This window comes from Rhinolophus sinicus, chromosome 7 (genome assembly GCF_057876585.1).
Source record: "Rhinolophus sinicus isolate RSI-liver-muscle chromosome 7, RSI-T2T, whole genome shotgun sequence".
NCBI lineage: Eukaryota > Metazoa > Chordata > Mammalia > Chiroptera > Rhinolophidae > Rhinolophus > Rhinolophus sinicus.
This window is the reverse complement of record NC_142507.1, coordinates 32,447,501-32,463,525: the sequence shown is the minus strand read 5'-3', so window position 1 is coordinate 32,463,525 and position 16,025 is coordinate 32,447,501. Positions and strand designations below refer to the sequence as shown.

Sequence of the window (16,025 nt, the reverse complement as noted above, 5' to 3'; positions counted from 1 at the left end):
CGGGAGAGTTAAGTAAGATCTGTAAAACACTTGTTAGCCCAGTGCCTGGAATACTAAATAAGTTAGAAATAATTATTTTGTGTGGAACACTGTGACAAGGATTATACATCTAGACAGATGTTAGTAATTCTGGTGCAATTTTTATCATAACCAAAATTAAAATGTAAAAAACATTTACAGTGTTCTCATTAAGAAAAGATATAGTTTACCTTATTTTCTTATCTTTCTACTTGTAGTTTACACCACTGGAATAAGTACTTAAAATTCTGACATGTGGCTTTGCAGTCTTTCCCTCAGTTAGTAATTACATAATATATCATTTTACTAGTGACTTTTCTTTTAAGAAGGACACAAACTAAAATTATTTTCTCTTCCTGCTTTATTTAGATGGCCTCTTTACCTAAAAAGACCCTTCAGGCAGATAGAAGAATAGAAATGAAACACAACTTCAGGCTGGATGGACTTGGATCAAGCAGGGGTGTCCTAACAAACCGTTAGTAACAACTTGGTGAAAACTGAATTTTTTTATGGTATCACAGGAAACTTCTGATACTGTTCATTATTTTCTTTTATAGAGTCAGAGACTTGAAAAAAAAAAATCACTAATACTTATATTGTCTGATGATAAAAATATGGCAGTATAATACTAGAACTTAATTACAGTTTCAGAATTCTAAGAACTAAAGTGCTTGCTTTGTAAAAAGCCAAACTTCTATTTCCTACTAACTTAAACAGCTGTTTTTATAGACATATGAGCATGGAGTTATTAACACAAGAATAGATTACTGTAAAGATGTTATCTTATACAAATTGAAGAAAAGTGCAATTTCATGTCGAACGAAGCCTGGAAGCTTGACAAACCCAGTTATGAGATCAGGTAGCTATAGTTTCTAGGACAGAGAATCACGTTCTTGAGAATTTCCTTACTCAGGTGACTGAAAAGCTAGCAAAATATATATTAGCCTTAAAACAAACTCTGGAAGTTTGTGCTTTAAATCATTTTTTGACATGGCCTTATTTTCTTATATTTGCCCCCTTTGTATAGAGGCTGGATAAAAAGAAGGAAATGATCATTTAACATCAGCTTTAGATAGATTCCAATTAATCAAGACTTCACTTTCTTGACCCCTGAAACTAGTTTTTCTTTGCTTGGCTATAATTAAAGCTTTAGGAAGTAGAGTTGAAAGAAAGTATTTCCATTCTGTTACTGTTTTATAGCTTCTTTGGTTATTCCCGGATTTTTAGATTAGATAATTGTGTCACTCCAACCGCAGACAGGAAAATGTGTGTAGCTCAGTTATACTCTGTATGCCCGCTCCTCAGAGGCTGGCAGATAGGCTTCCTTAAACAGGAGGGTCATAAACTCTAGTTCTGTGATCCCTTGGTTTCACAACCAAATAGCTGATATGTGCAAGACTAAAAGCTGCTATCCTCCTTCACATCTGAACTATCTTTTTTAATAGTTTCTGGAGGAAAAAGGCAGTTATGCAATAGGACATTACAGTTATACTTGCCTCTAAAAGTAGCATTCATGGAAGATTCCAGAGGGCCCAGAGCAGCCCTTGCACTACAAATGTAGTCGTGATAAAAGCATAAATACACATACCCTGGTGATGTGGTGGGGCACCTGATATCATAATATGATGTCATATGAGGAAGTTCAGGGGTCCATTTACCAAGTGGTTTGGTGAGAGGAATAAAAATGCTATTCTACTAGCTGATTTGAAGGACAACAGATGAAGTTACAAGTGAAGTTTTCCCCACTTTCATGTGTGATTATGAGAAGCCATTAGAGGAAAGATGGCACAGCACAGACTGGGCTTTTCTTAGAGCACTAAGTGGCCCATGTGGCAACTCACCGTGGTCAGGAGCACGCTTTATGGTGTAGTTGTTGGCATGTGACTATACAGCACTCTGGCATTGTACATCTGTTTGATAATACTTAGATTTCACAAGGCACTCTTCCTTGGCACACCTCAGAGCACTCTGTTGCTATTTTTGGCATTATCAGGTAATAAATACTACTTACATGTGACAAAGAATTGGAACCCAGAGAGCAAAATTTGATTTGACTAAGATTGGGCATAGGATAGAGTTTTGGTCTTTTTTTCCATCTTGTGTTAGTTTGTGTGCTTGGGTGAAATAATTTTTTGTTGTTTTTTTGATGAGTCCTGTCTCATCAATAAAAGGGAAATTAAATGTAACTACCTCAGAAGTCTGATAAAGGGGATTTACTGATAGTTTATAAAATTCTCAAAGGTGGTTAAATCAAGTATGATTTTAAATGTTAGCTACCTCTGTTTTGGTGATAGCAGGATGCATCTCATATTAAGGTTCTCTTAAATAATATAACAGCCTGTGCCAAAAAAATACAAAGTTCAGCAGTTTTAAATTTTAAATTAAAATAGACTGAGCACATAAACTGTTCTTGGAACATAAGGTGATAGAATACCAAGCACTCAGTTACATAAGTAAGCAAGCAGTCATACCCACTGCTTACCATGTACAAGTGCAAGGACTCTTAACAGACTGTCTTTGTCTTTGGAAGGTGTCTAAGAAAATATGGCAGAGCAGATGTCATTTTAGGATGCTATTAACACTTGGTTTATTCTTGATAAACAGACTGATAACCACTAAACATCACTAAAAAGCTATTTATTTTGGTGAGTTATTCCAAGAGCTGTACACAGCTTTGGTTTTTGGAATTGTAATATTAAACTTGGGATTTACTTTACTTTAGTAATACCTTTGGAGGTGATCTAACAGACGGTGCATGGAACAGGGAACTCAGGAGACCTAAGTTTATTCCCAAACTCATTTCAAATCATATTTAGTCTGTTAGGTCTGTTATACAGAGGCATCGAACAATTCTGATCTTTTAGCTTTGAAGAAAATTGTCACATAGATAATAGAAAGACAAAAATTGCAAATATGAATGTGTTCTGATATCTTGAAATAAAGGTAATTTCGAGTTAAATTGTATAAATTCTGATTTGTGTTAGAGAGTAAAACTCTACAAGGGATTTCCATTTTTGTTAAGCATTTCAGAATCAGTACGTAGAACTAGAGTTAATACTTAATGGAGTGAAAAACAATCTATTGGGATAATATAGACTGTCATGTGTTCGTTTTTTTCTGTATGCCAGGTTTTTACATATTTGTCATATACTCGTAGGTTAACTTTTAACAGTAGGAGTACAACTTACATTATTTTTGAATATAAGGTTAATATGGTTAACTGTACTATATGAAAAACTTGCTTCCAGCTTTATAAATTTTAGCCTTCCCCACCTGCTGTTCGCTGGCTGGTATGTTCAATTATTGAGAACAATTAATCCTCAGGTAAATAACGATCACGTTTAAATAAGGCCCTCTCATTTAGCGAAATATGGTAACAGCCATTTTATATAGTAATGGCAGGATAAAAGAATGCATCTTTCTGATGAAAAAGATCCAGTACTGAGAGAAACAGACCTTTACTAAAATGCAGTATCTTCAGTTTGTTCTACACCCAGACTTCTCAACTCATAAATGAAAACAGCTGAGTATTTTATGGTCCCTTAAAAGTAAACTTCCTTTTAATTAAAAATAGTTCTTCATCTAGGTTGAGCTGTCAGTAATTGTTGCCCAAACTAAACAAATGGGGCTTGTGTGCTTTTTGCTGTGCCAAAGAGAGCCATGCAGTTAGCATACCTCCTTAAGAAAGATGAGACAGTTCCAGGAGTGGTCCAGAGGTGCTATCTAGGTATGTTCCTGTTTACTTTGTTTTCCTACAGATACTCACCCAGTGCTCTCAATTTCTACTCTAGCTTTTCCTTGATCTCTAATTTAATTTTACTCTTCAGCTGGATTCCTGTTTCCCTTGACCAGTCTCTAATCTGCCCTTAGAGAAGCTGAGAAGAAAAGGGCTCTTGTCATTTGCTTTCTCGTTTTATACATTTCACTAGTGTCAGAAAAAAAGATTCTTCCCTGATTAATACAGAATCAACTAGTTAGTTTACAGATAATAATGCCTGCAAATTTTTAGTGAAGCTGAGACACCATGGTAGGTACACTCCTTTCCCTTAAATGTGCCACACTGCAGGACTGGCCGGTGACACCCACTCTACCAGGACTAGCACAGGAAGCCAAAGTCGCTTCCCTCTCCTTGGTCCCTCACTTGATCCTTACTGTAAGTAGCCTTTGGCTCTGGGCAGGTTTCTCCTTTCTACTCTAGTGCTGTCAGCACAACTTGTGGCATCCTAATGTCACGAAGGCCCTCTTGGGATCACTTAAAACTAGTGGAGAGTCACTAGGTTCATCGTCTGTTAGAGCAGCCTTCTCTACAAAAGCAAGTGATAGGTAAGTTTTAGTTCTTATATTTGCCCTTCACTATATGAAACACTGAAAGTGCAATTATCCTCATTAAGAAAGGACCAAATCATTTACAAGGGACTTTAGAGTTGTGAGGCTATCCCTCTCCCCCATACCTTTCTCACTGTACTGTTCCTCCAGTTTTGTTTTGTTTTTCCTGTATATTACATACTTTGTTTCACTCTGATTGGAATGGGTCAACAATTTTAAAAGGGCATATTTAGGAGGAATAGTGTACAGAGGTTTTCCTAAGAACCACAGAGAGGCTTTTCTAGTCATCAGAAAGACATAGGTATTCCTGTGAAAGAGGAAAGAGGCTGGACAGCAAGTTTAAGCAGAGGCAATAAGTTAGGAAAGAAGGTTTAGGTGCAAAGGAGGTAAACCTTGGAAGGGGGCATGAATAACCAGAGTGCCTGCGATTTCACGTACTTCTGACATCGTCATAATTTCCTGTATCGTATTTCCAGATAGTCAACTGTTAGTGTATGTCCTTACCCCAGGAGCCTCACCTCTATCTAAGAGGCTCTACCAAGGCTCCACTGGATGTGCCACTCTGTCCTTCAGAATTCTCACCCTGGAGATGACTCAGCACAAGAGAGGGTGGGGCAGATTAGAAAAAGGGAGCAAAATCTTTAATCTGAGCCAAGGCTGTAGATGTGAAGCGCCCCAGAGAGTCGGGCTCCCAAAGAACTCCTTCCAGCAGCAATGACAACGTGGTTCTGTAGAAGACAGACAGAATTCATTAACTCATCATAACATCTACTGAGTTCCTGCTTTAGTCCAGGAGCCTGGAGATAGAAAGATGAATAAGACCTTGTTGGCTAGACCCCATGTGTTAAACATTTACACCAAATCTGTAAGTGCCGGGGACAGGGACCGAGTCTCAGGTTGGTTTGTCTGCCTCTCTGGTGCCAAGGTGACAATGCTCATAACACACACGCAGTACCCCTGTCCTGTCAGAGCTCTGGAGCTGACTAAAGGTGGCCCCACACGAGGTTTCAGAAAGCCAGTGGCCGCACTGCTTAAGTCAGCACTGAGCCCTCCTAATTCTAGTTCACTATCAGTTTCATTTCTTACTGCTCACATTTCATAGAAAAGTAAAATTTACTCATCTCATTAAAGGCTAAGTGGTCATCCTCATATTGTCTGTGCCTGTTGTTTAAATATATTGATCTGATTTATCTTTACACTCAGAGTGCTTCAGTGTCTCCAATCCCAGGTATGTGTTGGGAAAGTAAAGGAATTTTAATATTGACCATTAGGAAGGTGAATTTGCGGTGTTGTACAGAAAGGAATCAAATATAAATTACTTTTAGATACCACACTCCTATGTTAGTATAAATAATGGTTATATGAATATGCTTTTTAGAAAATACATAGGTTCCTAATAATGTCTAATTTTTAGAAAATGAGTAAAATGTTAAATGCAAGCCAAGCTTATGATATAAAGCATTCCTATGACCAGACCTTTTGAGAATCCTCCCACAAACAGTAATCCATCTCTTTTTGTTGTTGGTTAAACCTAAACTTTTGTTATCTGGCTTGCTTATAAATGGGTTAAAGCTAGGGTCACTAGTGGGCAATTTCAACACAGTTCTCATTAGCTGAGTGACAGTACCTACCACAGCGTACAGACCTGTCTACGTGCCCTTAAGATTTCTGCCGGCTTCCCTAGCCCTTCATCCTACAGTTGATATTTATCGTTCACACTGCTCTTTAGCACTTACTCCTATACTGACCTGCATTTTATTTAACTTCCCATGTGTATAAATCTTATTTTTTCTCAAGGGCAGAGACTTAGTCTTTCTTTATATCTTACAGCCTCACACAGTTCTGTACAATATCATATCCATTCAAATAAATCAATGAAATCAGTGGTTTAGAGGTATATCTTAAGATAAAACCCTTTTATCTTCTGTATCAAAATTCAAAATGTGCACTGCCTTTGATTTAGCAGTCTTCTAAGAATTTCACCTAAGTGGAAATAACTAAGTAAATGTCTATGAGACTGTGAACTGAGGAAATAAAAGATGGTGCCCAGACAATCAAGTACTATGCAGCACTACAAAGAATCAGATAGCTCTATATGTACCTGTCTGGGAAGAGGCAGCATAGAGTATATGAAAGTGCAACAGTGACAAGAAGTGTGGATGTGTGTTTAGATGTTTGTCTGTCTAAAATCATACAAAAACTCAGCCCAGAAGAAAACACACCAAAATATTAGCAATGGTTATCCGATATGGCAAGGGTAAGCAAACTTTCTGTGAAGGGCTGAGATGACAAATACTTTGCAGTCTGTGGGACAGCAGTGTCTGGAGCAGCTCCTTACCTGCTGTAGTACAGTAGTAACCGTGAAGACGTGAGCGTGCCTGGCTATGTCCCCGTCAAATTTCAGACACTCACATTCCAACTTCATAGAAAGTTCATGTGGCATGAACCTTCAGTAGTCTCCTGTCTGTTTTTTTCTGACCACTTAAACATGTAGTAATCATTTTTAGTTCATGGGTGACATGTACAAAAACAGGCAGCCAACTAGAGTCAGCCCACAGCTGTGATTTGCCAGCCCTGCTGCAGACGGTGAAATTGGGGAACTTTTTTTCAAAAAAGTGATGGGAGTATATGTGAATGTAATTTTTTTGTGTTTCTCTATTTTTCAAATAAAAAGAAAACCTGAAGTGTGAACAAAATGATATGTCATCCCCAAATCCAGCCTTAGAACAAATATTAGAAGTACATTCTTGGGACTCACCTTGTCCTTTGACCTCACAGTGATCATAGAGCTCCCAAACCTTGAGTTTGCCTGTAAAACAGTTTCTGTCTATTAATGGCCTTTGAAGACATACCATAATATTTCATGTTAAAAATAAGAGGAAAGGGCATTTTTTGTTGCTTTCCTTTTCTTCATTCCTTCAGGAGGTACTTACTTCAGGAGAAATCAGTACGTATTGGGCCTGAAAGAAAATGGTGAGAAAGGGAGACAATGTTATTACTGTTCATGTGGGGGTTTTTAACCAATTTTCATTGCACCCTTACACTCATATTTGTACATTTTTCAAGAATCCTTTAAAATGGCATACCTTTTGAAATTCCCCTTACAAGAATTGAGCTCAGAAAAGCATGTAAAAAAATGTTTATAACAGTGAAAATTGGAAGTGGACTAAGTGACTGATAGTCATTTAAATAATTGTTAAACTATGGCTTATCTACAGATAAAGTACTAGGCAGCTGGTAAATATGTAAGAATGTAGGACAGCATAGAAAAATGTCCTTGTTATTTTGATAGGTAAAACAAAATCAAGTTGTAAAACTGTATATGAAATCATATACAGTATGATCACAGTTGTTATAAATATGTACCTACATAGTGTAATGGTTAAGAGTGTGTTAGCATCAGCTCTTGGTTCAAGTCCCTGCTTTGCCATTTCCTAGCAGTGTGACCTGGAACAACTTTCTTTCTGACCTTTTTCTTTTTTTTTATTCTGTAAATGGGCATAATAGTTACTTAATAGCTTTGATGTGGATTAGATATATTTTAAGTTCTTAGAAAAAGTTCTAGAAGGACATACACATCAAAAGGTTAACAGGCATTATCTCTGCAGAGTGGAATTCTAAATAGATGATTAATTTTCTTTGTACTGTTTTGTATTTCCTAAAATTTTTACAATAACTTTCATTAATTTTGCAAGTTAAAAAACAATTTTTTAATTTGAAAATAATAATGGCCAAGTGTTTTAGGCCCAGGAAACAAAGCAGTGAAACAGGTAATAGTGGGAGTTAATGAAACTGCCATAGCCTGTTTTCTTCTGCTGTGGGCTCCTAGCCAAGCAGTGGCAAGTGTGACCAAGGACTAATGTGACACCAGGTCTAACTGGATGTTAGCTATAGGGGCAAATGCTGCAGAGGTGCAGGAATGCAGGCAGCTTGTGCCTGTAAAACATAGCCAAGGGACTGTGTCATGACCCCAGGACTCTGGAGTTGCGGTAAAAATTGTAGGAATTTTACAGTGGACATGATTTAATAGGACATGATTTAACAAGGTATCAGCAAATAGCTGTCCTTTCCCAATTTTGTACGAGAACACTACCTTTTCTTCTGGACATGGAGACATCCATGAGTTACACTTGCTTGTCATGTCGCCAAAGGTGGTGTTTGCGCCATTATATACATAAACACGGCCATCTTCTCCCCCAATCAGCCCAGAGGTTATATCTGCTATCCTCAGGGGAGCTGCCATGATGAGTTCATCTGTGAACAATGAAACCAGCAGAAGGAAGTGTCTAACTCCTCATTATCATCTTTTGCATTATTCCACTGCCAGATCCTAACCCAACCTCCCACAAATAATATTAGTGTGTGATTTCATCCTTACAGTCAAAGGCTTTTGTTTCCTATTTCATCCTTCGTCAATAATTGATGTGACTCTCACATTACCACCTTCAAGAAGTACAACTCACTCTTGTACACTGTCTCTGGTTTTATCTGCCACAAAATCTATCTAAAGGCCCTTGAGCCACTGTGCTGTCAGCTATGAGGGCAGAGCCTAGATGACCCAATTAGAGGACAGTCTAGGGAAAGGGACTCAGTTCTTTTTGGCCAGAGGCACTGTTCCTTTCCTACCAAAGCCATCGTCATCCAGGTCACTCAAGTGTAGAACGCCTCCAAATCGAGAGAAGCGGCGGTCTCCACTGAAGGTGCTGAGCAGAGAAGGCTGCGAATCGAGTGTCAGTTCATACATCTGAGCGGCTCCACCTTGGTGCAAGGTCATGGTCAGGAATCCCATTTTAGACACGTCATCTGAAATCACAGTATAGTTCCTGCTGCCATCACAAGAATGATAGGATGTAGAACACTGAGTAAAATTCTTCATGCTTCTATCCCACAAGTGACATCACTCAGAGTCATACAGGACAGATGGTTTTAGTGCCGGTCAACTCTGGTTGTTAGGACGGTACAGCTAGCTTGGGCACAGACCCAAACCCTGGATCAGCTTAGTGAAATCCCATCAAATAGGTGTTCGAATCCAGTCTTACCCTCTAGTACTTCCTTCACACAACCATCTTTTTTTATATTGCAAACTGTGTCACTCTTCTGACTTATGAAGATGACAGTTAAGTTCACGAACTTGTTGCCATGATGTTGCTAACTTTTTTTGATATCAGGGATTATTCATTATGAATTTGTACCAACTGGACAAACAGTTGACCAAGTTTACTATTTGGAAGTGCTGAAAAGGCTGGGTGGAAAAGCTAGACGACCTGAACTATTCGCCAGCAATTCATGACTCTTGTATCATGACAATGCACCAGCTCACACGGCACTGGCTGTGAGGGAGTTTTTATCCAGTAAACAAATAACTGTATTGGAGCACCCTCTGTAGTCACCTGATTGGGCCCCCAGTGACTTCTTTCCTTACCAAAGATAAAGGAAATACTGAAGGAAGACATTGTGATGACATTCAGGACATCAAGGGTAATATGAGGACAGCTCTGATGGCCATTCCAGAAAAAGAGTTCCAAAATTGCTTTGAAGGGTGGGCTAGGCACTGGTGTCAGTGCATACCTTCCCAAGGGGAGCACTTCGAAGGTGACCTTAGTGATACTCAGCAATGAGGTATGTAGCACTTTTACTAGGATGAGTTTGCAAACTTACTTGTCCGACCTCATGCAGCCCTTTATGTAAAGTCCAAATTCTTGGCCAGGCCTTACTTACATAGACCCACAAGACCTTACAGAATCTGGCTCCTACTTATGGCTCCAGTGTTGTTTGGGGCCACTTCGCCCTCACCCATCAGAAATTTAAACCACAGCCCATTCTATTTCTTAAACCTGGGGCGCTGAGTATGTGCCGCCTGTCTGAAATGGACACCCTTTTCTTACACCCCTCACTTCCTGTTCTCATCCCTCTGCCGGCCAATTCCTGCGGAATTTGGCTGCTGTCCCCTCCTCTGGGAAGCCTTTCCTTACCTCCCTAGTCCAGAGTAGTTGCCGCTCGCACTTGCTCCCATGCCACACTGCCTACTGCCTGCATAGTTCCATTGCAAGGCAGCACTGCTTTGTATTCATTCACTTGTGTCCGTGCATCATACTGTCACTTCTGTTAAGTGATGGGACCTAGCCAGTTAGCACAAAACAGTGCATCGCTTGGTGCATTACAAAGATGACATAAGTGTTTTCTGAATAAATGAATTTTGAACAATGTCAAAACAAAGCTATGTTTTTCTCTATACATTTAATCATATGGAACATAGCCTTGATTTCAGAAATGAGTAGCATCTATGGGTTGGGGTTGGTCCTCTGCAAGGTTTACTGTGTGCCAGGCAATGTGATGCTCTCGCATCAGTATCTTAGTACCATTGGTAAAACCAGTACTTTGTTCATGGACAACCTTATGCCTTTTATAGCCGATTGTCAACTAGAAGTAACAGAGCTCAAAGCAGAGCCAGCGATAGCAGTTAGAAATAAAAGCTACAGAGAAAAACAGAAGACAAGAAAGGGTACTTTAAAAAGCTCAGCAATCTGAGGCTCTTTAACATAAGGGTAAACAACCTGACCTAATACAATAACCTCCACAGCAACAGTGTTTTAATAAAGTACAATCATTAATATTCCGGGTAAAAGCCCAAAGTATCAAGAAAAGTTGAAAGAAAACCTTTATTCCCTTCTTACGTTTCCTTTAGGGAACCTGCACTCCTTGAGTGACAAAATAATAGTAACACATGGAGCTCTGTTTACCCCTGCTGCATCCTGCCACAGGGAGGAGGAGATGTGTCTTCTCCCTCTGGCTCTGCATGCCTGCAGGACGAGCACATTGGTGCTGGTTCTGCCTCGGCGGGAGCATACATGGGCCACGGCTACGTCTGCCTTCCACATGCAGGCGTCAGTCCACATTTCTGCTGCTGCTGGGCCTTGACACCTGTCCATCTGCCACGCAGACCCAACCTCTCCTCAGAGAAAGATTCCCAAAGTCACTCGGGACAAGAATTAGAAAGCCTGAAGGTTGATTAGAAGTGCAAGCCTGCCCATCTAGACCACATTCTCCAATCCAGTTTTTAGGAGGCGTGTATTTGATAATCTGTCTGATTCACCAGTCTACTTCTCACTCCAAATGCACGTTTTGCTACTAATAACTGATACATATCCTTCCCCACAGTTCTGAATATAGCATCCAAGCGAATGAGTATTTTTAAGGCTCTTGCCATCACTTTGTCATTACCTTTTTCATACTGAGAGTACATTATAGTTATTAGCCAGCACTCTCAAATCCCCAGTAAATATTTAAACTGTTCATTGTGTTTAGTGGCCACAATCTGAACTAGATTCTGCTGAGCCAGAGACAGGACAGAGGGGCATGCCTGACTGACATATGCAAAGTCCAGATTACCACCCTTGGGTTGCCCTGAAAGGAGATCCAGTTCTTCAAATTGAAGGTTAACCTCTACAACAGCTGTGATTCCCACTGCACATCCATCGCAGCACTTCGGTGAACTCAGGGGCACTGCAGATAATTTTGAAGTTTAAAGGTCACACGCTGACATCTCCCTGATGCCACATGAACTACCTGCAGGAGGCAGCTCACAGTTTCAACACTAGATCCTGACATGCCTTTCAAGATGTCCTATCTTTGCAAAACTGGGATTTCAGGAGTTAGGACAAAGTGTAGGTACCACAAGAACATCAATGTGGATTAGAAATGAGGGTAGAAGTATCTAATCTCTTTCCAGGTTTAGGAAGTTGTCCAGTGCCCAGAAGGAGTGTATGCAGTCACACAAGGCCGGCGCTCAGGCCTTGGGCTGCTTAATGCTCTCCTATCACCAACCTGAAATTCTGAGTAACTTTTAAACAAAGGGCTTCACATGTTTATTTTGTACTGTGCCCCACAAATTATGTGGGTGAAATACAAGTGAAAATCTCACCAGGATTTGTGGGTTGTATCCATGTCGATAACCTGTGACGTTGTGGTTCGCAAGATCTCTGAGGAAAACTAGATAAAATGTAATATGGATCTCCCTTATTTCTTACAACACGTGAATTTATAATTATCTCAAGGTTAACTTATACATATGTTACGTATCATTTTGGGAAGCTCTAATTCATAGCACTCTAGTAAAAAGTGGTGAGAAAAATAAGATCAATGTGTGTTGTAGGAGTTTAGAAATCACTAGCTAGACTCTATAAAGGGGAAAAAAAAACCTAGTCCAAAGCTAAATCAGCAAGTTTTTGTTGTCATAATGTTGTGTCCTGAATCATGCAATAAAAAATGTAACCACTGTATTGCCCAGTCCATTTCTGCTCACTATACAAATCTTGCCCATATTGTATGAAACAATCTGTCTGAGCTATAGGAATCAGAACAATATGGTATTGGCATAAAACAGACACATAGGTCAATGGAACAGAATAGAGAGCCCAGAAATAAACCCACACATATAGGGTCAATTAATTTGTAACAAAGGAGCCAAGAATATACTAAGGGGGAAAGGACAGTCTCTTTAATAAATGGTGCTGGGAAATAGGGCAGCCACATGCAAAAGAATGAAACTGGACCACAGTCTTACACCATACATCAAAATTAACTCAAAATGGATTAAAGACTTGAATATAAGACCTGAAATCATAAAACTCCTAGAAAACAGACAGCAAGTTCCTTGACATTGGTTTGATGATTTTTTGGATCTGACACCAAAAAAAGGCAACTAAAGCAAAAATAAGTGGGACTATATCAAACTACAAAGCTGCTGCACAGCAAAGGAAAATTAAAAGGCAGCCTACTGAGTGGGAGAAGGTAATTGCAAATCATACATCTGATAGGTTATAATCCAAAATATATAAAGAATTTACAACTCAATAGCAAAAAAACAAGAAAGAAAAATTTAAAAATGGGCAGAGGAGCTGAATAGACATTTTTCCAAAGACATACGATGGCCAATAGACATATGAAAAGATGCTCAACGTCACTAATCAGAGAAATGCAAATAAGAACCACAATGAGATATCACCTCACACCTGTCCAAAGGGCTATCATCAATAAATTAACAAACAAGTGTTGGGAGAGGATGTGGAGAAAAGGGAATCTTTGTGCACTGTTAGCAGGAATATAAATTGGTGCAGCCACTATGGAAAACAGTATGGAGGTTCCTCAAAAAATTAAAAATAGAACTACCCTATGACCCAGCAATTCCACTCCTGGGTATTTATCTGAAGAAAACAAAAACACTAACTTGAAAAGATACATGCATCCCTGTGTTCATTGCAGCAGCATTTACAATAGCCAAGACATGAAAACAAAACGACTGTAGTGTCCATCAATGAATGAATAAACATGATACACACACAATGGAATAGTATTCAGCCATATAAAAGAATGGAAACTTGCCATTTGCAACAACATGGATGGACCTTGAGTGTCTATGCTAAGTGAAACACATCAGACAGACAAATATCGTATGATCTCACATGTGGAATCTAAAATAAACCAAAAAAACAATCCTAGACTCAGATACAGAGAACAGATTGGTGGTTGCCATGGGTGGGGGAGGGAGGTGGATGAAATGGGTGAAGGGGGTCAAAATGTACAAACTTGCAGTTATAAGTCATGAGATGTAATATACAGCATGGTGACTATAGTTAATCCTGTATTGCATATTTAAGAGTTGCTAAGAGAGTAAATCTTAAAAGTTCTCATCACAAGAAAAAATACTTTGTAATTATGTATGCTGATGATGTTAACTGATAATCATCTTGCAGTATATATAAATACCAAATATGTTGTATTCTTGAAACGAATGTTGTATTGTCAATTAGACTTCGGATTTTAAAAAATGTGGAGTAATAGCTAATCAACATAACAGATTCTCCCTAATCATTGTAATGTCTTGTCAGGAACATTCAGTGAATTCTCATGTCACAGATAAGATTGCAAAACTGAATGCAAACATAGTCTTGAAACAGAAGTTATATAATGTTAAAAAAAAACCTAATTACAACCCCCCAAAATCTTCCCGAAAATAATTTGATGATATATAATAAGAGCCTATAAAAAAAGATTAGATGCTCTAGTCCAGATGTTCCACTCCAGGAATCTATCAAAAAAACTAATCAGAAAAGCAGTCAAAGATTTATATACATGCAAGTTCAATAATACCTTATTCACAACAGTGAAAAACTGGAAACCTATATTTCCAGCAACAGGATGATGTTAGTAACTGTTGGTATGTGCATATGGAAAAAAATGTGATACAGATGTCAAGAATCATTTTTTGGAAGAATAACATGAAAACACATTCAAGATATAAGTAAAAAAATTGTATGAAAATTACATATAGTGTGAGCTTCAATTTTTTAGATATCTGGGTAAGGGGAGATTTTTCTTCTATATACTTGTATTTCAAGTTTCTACGGTAAGCATGATTCGCTTTTATAATCTTGGAGGGAGTAGATTTTTTTTTTTTTGGAGTAGATTTTTGTTACTGTTTTTTTTTTTTAAGTTTCTTTCCTATAAAGTAAACAGAACAAAGGTGTGTTAACATCTCAGTGTGGACCTTTCTGGTGAACTGATTTATAAAATTTGCTGAGCTCCCCTCTAGCTCCAAACTGGGAGAGAAGTTTAAAAACACAGTCACTTTCCTGTGTGAGTTGCGGTGGATGTTATCTGTGTTATGCAGATGATGATACTGACATTCAGAGAGGTTAAGACCCCAAGGTTACAGAGTTGGCTGTTAATGAGTAAAGAAAATATGCAAACTCAGGTCTGTCTGGCTCCAGATCTCATAACTTTTCCCCCAATACAACGTGATCAAGGAGCCACATGACTAAAAGCAGTTTCATGGCTCAGGACCTACCGTGAGTTGGGGCCCCAACCAGCAGCACGTGTGTCTGGCTGCCATTCACCATTACATGGCCACTTGACAAGGAAGTACCCAGTTTCCCCATTGCCTGTGAAATACAATAAATCAATGAAGTACAGTTAAGAAAATGTTCTCTGTGGTGTTCACTCTCTTGGGGAGGGAAGGGTTGCCATACCTTGTCTCCAGAAATGGTAAATGAGCTTTGGCTGTTTGGCGGGAAATAGCCATACACCCGTCCCAGGCTCTGCTTCTCATCACGCGAGTGGAACAAATAGCCCAGACTGTAATGAAGCACACTGGGCTTAGTGTACAAGGTCAGGAGCTGGCCAGATCCTCAAGATTCGAGGAAAAACAATATACTGTCCCCACTCATGCCCCCTCCCTACATGATCTCAGTCCCTGTGGCCCCAGGCATGGGGAGTAAGGGGGGGTCTTTCAGAGTGGACCCTAATCTCAAGGCTCCAGATACAAGCCCTGCCATTCTGTCCCCCACTGACAGCAAATATAGGGATGCCCACTGTTGGAGGCTGAACTGTGTCCCCCCGCAGTTCATATATTGAAGTCCTCAGCCCAGTACCTCAGAATGTGACTGTATTTGGAGACAGGGTCTTTAAAAAGGCAATTAAGTTAAAACGAGGTCATTAGGGTGGGCCCTAATCCAATCTGACTGGTGTCCTTATAAGAGGAGGGAAAGACACCACAGATGGGCACCGAAAAGGCCATGTGAGGACACACTGAGAATGCAGCTGTGTGCAAAACAAGGAGAGAGGCCTTGGAAGAAATCAGCCCTGCCGACAACTTGATCTCAGACTTCCGGCCACCACAACTA

The 16,025-nt window shown here is 39.3% G+C and overlaps 2 protein-coding genes across 4 annotated transcripts in view; one reads left to right on the top strand and one right to left on the bottom strand.

Annotated features, from left to right (window-relative positions):
- Positions 1–2,977, top strand: part of MRS2 (magnesium transporter MRS2) — a 42,062-nt gene extending 39,085 nt beyond the window's left edge. For both annotated transcript variants that reach the window (XM_074319115.2, XM_019716818.3), the window contains one exon: positions 388–2,977. In XM_074319115.2, the coding sequence (XP_074175216.1) occupies positions 388–498 (111 nt within the window). In that variant the 3' untranslated portion in view covers positions 499–2,977. The remainder of the gene's footprint in view (positions 1–387) is intronic.
- Positions 2,978–4,963: 1,986 nt separating this feature from the next.
- Positions 4,964–16,025, bottom strand: part of GPLD1 (glycosylphosphatidylinositol specific phospholipase D1) — a 53,384-nt gene continuing 42,322 nt past the window's right edge. For both annotated transcript variants that reach the window (XM_019716812.3, XM_019716813.3), the window contains exons 20-26: positions 15,372–15,477; positions 15,191–15,284; positions 8,971–9,147; positions 8,438–8,598; positions 7,278–7,304; positions 7,103–7,153; positions 4,964–5,072 (exon numbers count right to left, since the gene is read on the bottom strand). In XM_019716812.3, coding sequence (XP_019572371.2) covers positions 4,986–5,072; positions 7,103–7,153; positions 7,278–7,304; positions 8,438–8,598; positions 8,971–9,147; positions 15,191–15,284; positions 15,372–15,477 — 703 coding nt within the window. In that variant the 3' untranslated portion in view covers positions 4,964–4,985. The remainder of the gene's footprint in view (positions 5,073–7,102; positions 7,154–7,277; positions 7,305–8,437; positions 8,599–8,970; positions 9,148–15,190; positions 15,285–15,371; positions 15,478–16,025) is intronic.